We start from the raw sequence: 11,284 nt of genomic DNA, 5'->3' as shown, positions 1-11,284 counted from the left end.
AAAGAAGAACCTTTGGTTGCTTTGGGGAACAAGACCGTTTTTACACATTCGACCTATTCCAGTACTAAGGACTTAAAATTTTACTTACCCAGTTATGAACAACAACTTCATGAAAAAGTATCTGCTTATAAGACTTTCTAAAGGTGAGATCACAAACGGCCATAGTGGAAAATACATGGTGCAGATGATCCAGGTGCTTGCGATATAATAATGGCCATTGATAATTAGTAAAAGCTATAATGATGATTATTTTTCTTTATCAAGCTAAACCTTATCCACCATGGTAAAGCGAGTGCATTACAAAGTCCTGAACAGTTATGTTGGGGACTATGATGCTTTTAGTTCATAGACCAGTTACTATACCTCATATATTTGGTTTGAAGCTATGTAGCCCTTGACACTGCCAAATGATAATCTATCATAGGATTCTAAATCACATTTATCTAACCAACAAAACCCCTAAAATAAACCATAAATAATACACTTGGACACTATGCTAGATGGAAGATACTCGGCCACAGCCATCTTTATTAAATCATCAATGAATAATTTGGATGTGGAAATCTTCATAAACTCGGACCCCATCATTCACCTGTCCGCTCACCCAAGTGAGCAACTAACCCCTCCTTCTAATAGAGACACTGTGACAAAAGAAAACGTGTTAAAAACAATGAAATATGAAACTTTATTCATTACTCATAACTAGAGATGAGGGAATAGAATTCGTTACTAATTTCCAAAAAGTTTTCGGATTTTAACGAATCCGAAACTTTTGTGATTCGTCTCGCACAAATCGCTCAAAATGTCGACAGACATTTTTCAGATCAGAAGAAGGATCACGTGGCGGCCTGGCAGGCTTCCCCATAATTCCTTTCTGGCAGCCCTCCCTCTAGCACAGGTACTCATGTGGGGTATAGGTGTGAGTCACTGATGACAGTCATATGAGTTACAGCCACTATAACCAGCCTAACCAGGAAATTCTGGTGCTTTGTGGTGATACAGATAGGAGAGGACGTCAGGCCGAGAGTTAGAGATAGTAAAACACAGAATACAGATACATAGTCGATTGGTGTCAGTGAGTGTGTTTTTCATAGTGCGAAAAAAATAGATTTACAATAATTTGATAGAGAGATAGGAGTCAGTCAGTGTCAGTGTTTTAGTTAGACAGGCACAGGCAACAATTGCTGTAAGTGAGTGCTGCTGCTGCAGCTATACAATTCTTACCTTAATTTGTGAATCGCCAATCTTCATCACATTATTCACAAATCTTCAATAATATTAATCCTGGTGCTGATAGCATGCTGTTGCCTGCTGATACAGATGTCACGGAAATGATGTTACTCATTGTTTTGCATATATATAATTGTTAATAATAGTGCTACAAGGCTTATTATTCTGCATCACGCAGTTCTAGATTGGTCTGTGTCCAAGTGCCTTTTTTTTTTTTTTTTTATTAATTAATAGAGTAAAATGCCATTGCTTCTACTCTTTGCAAGACGATCCGGCACTCTGTCACTGGCACATTTAATTGTGGTGGATTTCCATAAATATTATAAAAAAAAATTCCTTTAAAATAACACCAAACCTGATGCTACTCCCCAAAAAGGGATGATTTTTGCACAGCTTGTTAAAAAAAAAAACCATTTTCTGATACCACCGTGGGCCCTTTTACGACTTTTCTACGTCTGAAAACTACTATACAAAGGTCAATAAATATCCTCCAATGTGTTTTAGGCAAACCTATGTAATTTTAATTGTATTATTCAAGAAAAAAAACATCTTATCATTCTGCTATTTAAATGGTTCATAGTTACTGTTGGATATTACCAGCCCACAAGTGACCTAATAACACTGCATTTGAATGAGTTACAGAAATGTGAAGTCATCTATCCTTTCCAAAGCCATATGTATATCCAAGAAGATAGTGAGGGAATCTATTCACATTGGAAGATCATAATAGGATAGATAGAGCTCCCGTATCATGATGATGATGCTGCTGGCTGTCTGGCAATGATGCAGCGTGGCTGCAGGAGATCTATAGAGAATGTCTTTCTTTCATCGCACTTGGAAAAAGAAGAACCTCGCCTTGGGTGCTGCAGTAATGCATGTGTCTGTGCCTCGTTCACATGTCTCACACTTGGAAATGGGTGATGATCAATTAACACAATCCAAATTGGATCTAGTGTAGGTGGTGATATCTATAGGCTAGAATTCTTGAAACCTTTTGGAAGTAGCGGTGGTCTTTTATTTTAGGCTGCACGCCAATTTTTATATTGTCTGGGTTGATACCTACCCTTTAAAAGTATTTCTCTAGAGTTATGTCCTTATTTCTGAATATTTGGTCATTGGGAACCTGTTTGTGCCTGTGGATGCTGTGATATGAGAACTTTACTGTAGACTGAACTTCTGTCCATTGTCATTTTCTCTCCCTCATTTCACCTGTTCTCCTCTTACTAACATTGTATATGCAATATGGGATCATTTTATGCAGAGCTTTGCCATAAATGTAAGCCTATATGAAATCTAAAATATGTTGTAAGTTTCATTACAAATATAAAACCCGTTTTAATGTTACTTTTCACAGTGAAATCTGTATATGTTAAATCTTACTGGATATATGTTTATTTTCAGCTTGAGTGACAGTTTTTTCATGGTGAAGGGAGCTGCCCTCTTCCTGCAACAAGGAAATAGCTTCCAAGGACAAAGGAGTCTTCTTCACTTGCACAAGAATGCTGGTACGGGGTGGCCGTAAGGTCAGCGACTTTCTGAGGGATACTGGATAGTTATTGGCTTGATTCCAATTGTGGTACTTGCATCCCTTGGGGCAGATCACATGCATACTTGTCAGGGTGACAGATGTTCAAGGACCTAACCCAACTGCTGCTAGATGACCTCATGGGAAGATGATGTCAGTATTGTCTGAACTGTAACTAATGGCATGGGAGTTTAAGAGCAAAAATGTGTTGTCCTCTGTACTTAGGATGAATTTACGTTTTCTCAGTCCGATAACCATTATCACTATGGAATGGAAAACTTCATTATGCCAAAAAACGTGGTTTTATTTTGATAAGATGAATCCTTCTTTTTTTTCTGATCTTATTCAAGTATATCACTGCATATAAATGCAAAGCTCAGACTAAAGGTGCTCATACACTTTTTAGATAGCTGTCGGCTGACCGTGTTTGGCTAAGGGTATGTTCACACGCACTTATTACGGACGTAATTCGGGCGTTTTTGCCCCGAAATTCCGTCTGAAAATAGCGCCTCAATAGCGCTGACAAACATCTGCCCATTGAAAGCAATGGGCAGACGTTTGTCTGTTCACACGAGGCGTAAATTACGCGCCGCTGACAAATAACGGCGCGTAAATAGACGCCCGCGTCAAAGAAGTGACCTGTCACTTCTTTGGGCGTAATTGGAGCCGTTACTCATTGACTCCAATGAATAGCCGCGCCATTTACGTCCGTAATGGACACGGCGTTCAAGCGCCTGCACATGCTGTTACGGCTGAAATTACGGGGATGTTTTCAGGCTGAAACATCCCCGTAATTTCATCCGTTACGGACGCCCTCGTGTGAACATACCCTTACAACTATTCCTTCCGATCTGTTCACACTCTGGAGTGGGGTGAAGTGAAAAAGCCACTTCCGGACTCCTCTGGCAACGGCTTATCTCCTACAGGAAAAAAGGATGGGGAATGTTTGAATTCAAACATGCCCGATCCTTCTCCCCCCTGACCTCTAACGTCGGGAGTGTCGGAACACCACCATACACATTAGATAGAAGGCTGTTCTTGCCTAAATTGGTGGTTCTGAATGACTTTCGTTTAATTTGTATGGGCACACCAAATGTTTATACGAACACCCATTCCTGATAATTGTCTTATGTAAACAGGGCAGCGATCAGCCGATGAACGTACACTTGTTTGCGGGCTCATTAAATTTTTTATGCTGCCCTTAAAATCATCATTGTTGGCAGCACATCTCCCTGTGTAAACATTATGTAGACTCTATGGGGACTGAATGATCGTTCGTCCCCAGTTGTCCGTGTGAAGGGCCTTTTAATGAGTGCCGGTCGACCTTTATCGGCAATCGGCGCTCATTATGGGCACGTATCTGCCCGTGTAAACCCAGATTAACACTACTAATTGTTTGGACTCTGGCGGATTAGTGAGGAATCATTGCATATAGACCCAGCCTCGGAGATAAGACTATACTCTATAAAGCAAGTAATATTATTCATTTGTTTTAATTGGCTCATTTTGATTTTAGATAAGGCATTCCATGCGTGTGCTGAGATTTGGAAAACGCATGCATGGTGTATTCTTATACCCACATTTGCTTTAGTTTATAAATCTAATTTTCATCTTGTGAGAAAACAAGAAAACGACAAAATGCAATACAAGGCAATAATACAAACCGACTGTAAATCAATTTCATAGTAGTGCCGCCTCAAGAAATTGAACAACAACAAAGCAGAAAACCATATGTAGTTTGACCGTTTTCTCCCAAATTCGTAGGATGTAGTCATGGCATATGCAAATTTTATTAAAACAATGTTGGTGTCAGAAATTTGGTCCAACGTCACTGAATGAATGGGTAGGTAAGATTTAACAGGACATTATCATGCTGATGCCAGCCTTGCCAAACTATAAAATTAGTTTGGTCAACATTAAAAAGATAGCAGGATTCAGACTTCAAACCTCATCCAGCAATCTATTATATAACGATAGTATAGCCTCATTAAAATTAATGACATTTCCCCAAAAATCTTCCAAGTTTGTGATCTGTATTTTTAACAAAAGAAATCTCAAATACGACTCCAGCAGGGAGGGGGGATCTTGTATGTTAAAATATTCTTGTATGGAGTATTAATTACTCTATATGGAACTATATAAAAATGTTGAATGTCATTTGCTACTGTAATAAAATCAATAAAGAGATTCCAAAAAAAGATACGAAAACTCAAAGAATTTATGGCAACTTTATATTTAATATTGCAGATTTGTGTTCGGAAATAAGGCCTCATGCACACGACCGTAGTGTTTTTCTGGTCCGCAAATTCCAGGACCGTGTTCCGTGAAATGTCCTCCGCAGTTCATCCGTATGTAATCCGCAGTTCATCCGTATGTAATCCGCAAAATGCGGATAAAAAAAAAAGCCTAGGTAAAACAGGATGACGACAGAACTCATTCCCGGTCGTCGCCTAGCAACACTTCCGCAAACTGCGGTTGACAACGGAGGTGTACCCGCATTTTCCACGGGCCCATTGACTTCTATGGGCATGTCCGCATCGAATTTGTGGGCTGTAATAAGACATGTCCTGAGTTTGTGCGGCACGGATTTGCGGACATGCGGGGACCCGTGAAAACACGGATAGTGTGTATGGGTCCGCAATTCTCCCGTGGATTTTCGGGGGAATTGCGGACGCAAAAACACGTTCGTGTGCATGGGGCCTTAGTCAATTGGATTTTTAGTTTTTTTTTGTTTGTTGTTAATATATTAAATACAGTCATTATGTGTGATGGTGACTTTTTCTTTCTAGGTGATCTGCCTCAACACCTTCAGGTTATGATAAATCTTCTTCGCTGTGAAGATCGCATCAAACTGGTAAATCTTTGTTGTATAATGAGTTAGATGTGGATTTGCTCGCCGATTAAGGTGACCAACCTGGTCAAGTGTGTGCTTAAAGAGTACTTGCTGTTCTGACCTTGGAGCTTTATAAAGTATATGGATGGGACCACCTGTCAGAGGCTGCAGGCTGATGAGATCGTGGGGTCTTGGTGATCCAAAGCAACCCTGATTAAATATATATTGGAAAAAAAATTGAAACCCCAAAAGGGCGCGGGGGTCATTGAATATCTTTGAACCCCACACATACTTTTTTTTTTTGTCTTTACTTTTTATTAACAAGACAATAGTGTTATGTACAAATATATATTAATACATATACCAATATATATCGTGTTTAAGAAGTTATTCACAAAACTTCATGTATAAATAACCATACATTTTTCCTTTTTTTTTTTTCTCTTCTTTTGCACCCTCCCCCCCCCCCCCCCCCACCCCAACCGGAGGAAAAAAAACAAAGAATCTATTTATATGACTTTTACATATCTTTTAGTACATAGGTTCTTTCAGCCTGTTCCAAAAGATCAATACAGGGCTGCCATTTAGATTTAAAATAGCTACTTCTTGCTTCTACAGCAAAGTATGATTTTTCATATAATATGGTATATTTGGGGCTTCCATATATAAAATAGTGGAGGGTTACCATATATCCATTTCTTAAGAATTTGTAAAGGTGCTAAAAATGATAATTGAAGAGTTAACTGTACCTGTAATCTATTATATAAGGTGTCAATCTCAGTCGAGTCAACCAACAAAATAAAATTTTTAACATGATCTGTCCCAAAGGGTGCAATTACTTTCATGTATTCTAGTACCTGGGTCCAGTAATGGTGTAATTTTGGACATTTCCAAAGTAAGTGAATCAGGTCTGCATTTGAAGAGTCACACTTCGGACAGTTTACAATGGCTCTATAACCCATTTTTACTAATTTTTTAGATATGTAATGTATTGATCACCATAAAGTGAGAAAATCTATGGGCCATATTGAGTGAAACATATTGAGTAATATTATATGTTACTGTGAATCAATTCCCATTGGGATTCGTTAATTGGTCTCATCCATTTATTTATATTAGTAGATTCTATACTGTTTTTAGAGCCTAAACTCAAGTGTTTGTAACAATGTGAGATTACCCCTTTACAGTGAGATTTGTTTAGCAAAATATCACCCAAAGAAAAAGGTTTAAAGAGGCTCTGTGACCAGTTTATAACTGCCCTATCTCCTACCTAATCTAATAGTTGTAGATAAGTAATGTGCTGTCTTTTTTTTAAAAAAACTTTTATTTTTTTACAAAGTTATGAGTATTTTAGGTATTATGCAAATTTGTTCTTAATGCCCAAGTGGGCGGTTTTTTTACTCTTGACCAAGTGGGCGTTGTAAAGAGAAGTGTATGACGCTGACCAATCAGCGTCATACACTTCTCTTCAATCATGTCCAGCTTAATCCACAGCACAGCGTGATCTCGCGAGATCACGCTGTGCTGTCACACCCGTAGTTCCTTCACACAAGCGACGGGAGTATGACCAGACATCACCTCCAGGCGCCTATTAGATTTTTAGAAGATAGGGCAGTTATAAACTGGTGACAGAGCCTCTTTAATTCTTTATTTCTATATTTGTGTTTATCTTTGGTCTATTTCCATACATGACTTAATTGAAGGTAGAATAACCACCCTTATTTTGGTAACCCAAATTCCATCTGGAGGACCTGGAAGGATCTGAGATTACAATTTTCAAATAAGTGAGATATTTGCGTTATCCTATACTTAACCCATATTTGTGAGTCCCTCATTTTAGAAAATTCATGAAGATAAGGATTATTCCAAAGAGGAGTAAATTCCAACTATCCCCCATAAGATAATCTAAACTTAGCCTCTCGCTAGACTATAACATATAGTCCGAAGAGCATTGGGGCCTAATCCATGCTCCTGATTATAATATTTGCAGAATTCTCCAACCCTGTCCATACCCCCTCTGTTGCAGTATCATTTTATTGACCGCAAAATGTTTCCAATATAAAAATTGTTGCAATTGAGATGCCAAAAAATATTTGAAGAAGTCCTTCAAAGCAAAACCCCCATCCTTAACTGGATGACAGTCTTTCATATTTAATACGGGGTCACTTGCCCCTCCAAATAAGGCCTTGAATAATATAATGAAGTTATAAAAATAGTACGAGGTAATCATACCGGAGAATTACCAAAATTATGAAGCACCAGAGGCAAGATTACCATTTTAATTAATGCTATTCGTGACACATATTGGGGTAGTATCTTATTCCAAATTCTAACCTTATATCTTAAGGTAACAAATGGAAGAATATTGGTAATGTAATGTAATTGGTAAGGTAATGGAAGAATATTCGATGGTACAAAATCCATTATTGTCCTAGAGATTCTGATACCCAAATATTGAGTCCACCACCTGAAGTTTTTGTACTCTTTGTACTCTTAGTACAAAATTGGAGTTAAAAGCTTTTAATGACGACTTTTTCCAATTTATCTTTACTCCTGAAAGCTCTCCAAAAATCTCATACCCTTCTATGATATGTCAGATGTGTCGCTAAGGAGTAATAGCATATCGTCCGCATATAAGGAAATTTGTTCCTCTACTTCACCCACCAAAAAACTTTTAATCCGACTATCTTTTCTTATGCTAAGTGCTTGGACCTCAATAAGTAAAATAACAGTGGTGAGAGGGGGTCCCCCCCACACATACTCTTGATAAAAATATTCTGTATGTGCTCAAAATCTGGGCTCATGGCAACCCATGGTTTAATCCATGTTTTCCTGTAAAGCCAAATAATATTTAGAAGTGATTTTAAAGATTGCTTATATTATGAAATTAACCCAATACAACATTTTATTGACTTTGCTGAATGTAAGAGCATCTGTCAGAAAGAATACATAATTTTGGAGCATGTACATGTTTCATCCAAGGGCTACATAAATGAGGGAGCCTGAAGCATCTGAGCGGACCAACAGATGGTGCGGGATGCTCTTTAATCCATTACTTTATATGTAATAATTAGACAACCCTCTAAAACTGGTATTTATGTGTCTTTATTTCAGGCTGTCCGTCTAGAGAGCTGGTCAGGCCGTGTACGTTACATGGTGGTGGTCTACAGTAATGGACGTCAGGACACAGAAGAGAATATTCTACTTGGAGTAGATTTCACAAGTAAAGAAAGGTGAATTTTTAATATTTTAACTAATTGCTACAGTTATGAAGTTGTAATCATGGTTTAATCATGGTTTAGTCATTTAGTAAATGTTAAACCTTTTTATATAAATCTTTATTTCAACTTAAAGATTTCCTTTTACAGGATAAAATAAAGAATACGAAATCTCATAAACCTCCCACTCCTACCCACCCACCCCCCCACCCAGCGTCCCAAAGTGCCGACTGCCAGATGGAAATTTTATTTATATATATATATATATATATATATATATATATATATACACATATACATATACATACACACTACCGTTCAAAAGTTTAGGGTCACTTAGAAATTTCCTTATTTTTTAAAGAAAAGCACAGTTTTTTTTTCAATGAACATAACATTAAATTAATCAGAAATATACATTGTTAATGTGCTAAATGACTGTTCTAGCTGCAAACGTCTGGTTTTTAATGCAATATCTACATAGGTGTACAGAGGCCCATTTCCAGCAACCATCACTCCAGTGTTCTAATGGTACATTGTGTTTGCTAACTGTGTTAGAAGGCTAATGGATGATTAGAAAACACTTGAAAACCCTTGTGCAATTATGTTAGCACCGCTGTAAACAGTTTTGCTGTTTAGAGGAGCTATAAAACTGACCTTCCTTTGAGCTAGTTGAGAATCTGGAGCATTACATATGTGGGTTCGATTAAACTCTCAAAATGGGTAGAAAAAGAGAGCTTTCATGTGAAACTCGACAGTCTATTCTTGTTCTTAGAAATGAAGGCTATTCCATGCGAGAAATTGCCAAGAAACTGAAGATTTCCTACAACGATGTGTACTACTCCCTTCAGAGGACAGCACACACAGGCTCTAACCAGAGTAGAAAGAGAAGTGGGAGGCCCCGCTGCACAACTGAGCAACAAGACAAGTACATTAGAGTCTGTAGTTTGAGAAATAGACGGCTCACAGGTCCTCCACTGGCAGCTTCATTAAATAGTACCCGCAAAACGCCAGTGTCAACGTCTACAGTGAAGAGGCGACTCCGGGATGCTGGCCTTCAGGGCAGAGTGGCAAAGAAAAAGCCATATCTGAGACTGGCTAATAAAAGGAAAAGATTAATATGGGCAAAAGCACACAGACATTGGACAGAGGAAGATTGGAAAAAAGTGTTATGGACAGACGAATCGAAGTTTGAGGTGTTTGGCTCACACAGAAGAACATTTGTGAGACGCAGAACAACTGAAAAGATGCTGGAAGAGTGCCTGACGCCATCTGTCAAGCATGGTGGAGGTAATGTGATGGTCTGGGGTTGCTTTGGTGCTGGTAAAGTGGGAGATTTGTACAAGGTAAAAGGGATTTTGAATAAGGAAGGCTATCACTCCATTTTGCAACGCCATGCCATACCCTGTGGACAGCGCTTGATTGGAGCCAATTTCATCCTACAACAGGACAATGACCCAAAGCACACCTCCAAATTATGCAAGAACTATTTAGGGAAGAAGCAGGCAGCTGGTATTCTATCTGTAATGGAGTGGCCAGCGCAGTCACCAGATCTCAATCCCATAGAGCTGTTGTGGGAGCACCTTGACTGTATGGTACGCAAGAAGTGCCCATCAAGCCAATCCAACTTGTGGGAGGGGCTTCTGGAAGCATGGGGTGAAATTTCTCCCGATTACCTCAGCAAATTAAGAGCTAGAATGCCAAAGATCTGCAATGCTGTAATTGCTGCAAATGGAGCATTCTTTGACGAAAACAAAGTTTGACGGAGAAAATTATTATTTCAAATAAAAATCATTATTTCTAACCTTGTCAATGTCTTGACTATATTTTCTAGTCATTTTGCAACTCATTTGTTAAATAGAAGTGTGCGTTTTCATGGAAAACACAAAATTGTCTGGGTGACCCCAAACTTTTGAACGGTAGTGTATATATTATGAAATCTGTTTTCCTATTGAGAACAAGGGGACCTCTTGAGAAAATCACCTCTGTGAAGGCCCCTTTACACGGGCCATTAATCGGGCAAACGAGCATTCATATGAATACTCATTCTCGATCATTGCTCTATAAGCAGGGCAACGATCAGCCGATGAACGAGTAAACGCCTGTTCATCGGCTGATTGTATAGTTCATACAGCCGAAAATATTATCGTTGTCAGGAGCACATCTCCCTGTTTACACAGGGAGTTATGCTGCCGACATGATAGAAATGTCTGGGGACGAGTGATCTGAGTAACGATCACTCATACCCATCCATAGCTAATTGGGAAAGGAGCATACGAGCACCGATCAACGAGTTGTCATGTTGGTTGGCGCTCCTTTACACGGCCCATGTCGGGCCGTGTAAGAGGACCCGAATACTACTTTTCTTGCCATCATTAGCAAGCTAAATCACGCCAGTTTAGCCCACTGAGAACCTTTTAGTTTGGTTGCATCCCCAAAAATACAAATGATAGGATCTAATCTTAAACCTACTGAGTGCTC

At 38.8% G+C, this 11,284-nt stretch overlaps 1 protein-coding gene across 2 annotated transcripts in view; it reads left to right on the top strand.

Annotated features, from left to right (window-relative positions):
* Window positions 1-2,635: 2,635 nt before the first annotated feature.
* Window positions 2,636-11,284, top strand: part of SSH1 (slingshot protein phosphatase 1) — a 38,964-nt gene continuing 30,315 nt past the window's right edge. Inside the window, exons 1-3 of one of the 2 annotated variants that reach the window (XM_075830366.1) lie at window positions 2,636-2,735; window positions 5,545-5,609; window positions 8,703-8,821. In XM_075830366.1, coding sequence (XP_075686481.1) covers window positions 2,651-2,735; window positions 5,545-5,609; window positions 8,703-8,821 — 269 coding nt within the window. In that variant the 5' untranslated portion in view covers window positions 2,636-2,650. Of the gene's footprint in view, window positions 2,754-5,544; window positions 5,610-8,702; window positions 8,822-11,284 lie in introns of both variants that reach the window. The other variant, XM_075830374.1, reaches the window with a different exon arrangement.

Source organism: Rhinoderma darwinii, chromosome 1 (genome assembly GCF_050947455.1).
Source record: "Rhinoderma darwinii isolate aRhiDar2 chromosome 1, aRhiDar2.hap1, whole genome shotgun sequence".
Classification (NCBI taxonomy): Eukaryota; Metazoa; Chordata; class Amphibia; order Anura; family Rhinodermatidae; genus Rhinoderma; species Rhinoderma darwinii.
Note: the sequence above shows the minus strand (reverse complement) of the source record. Positions and strands in the feature narration are given on the sequence as shown.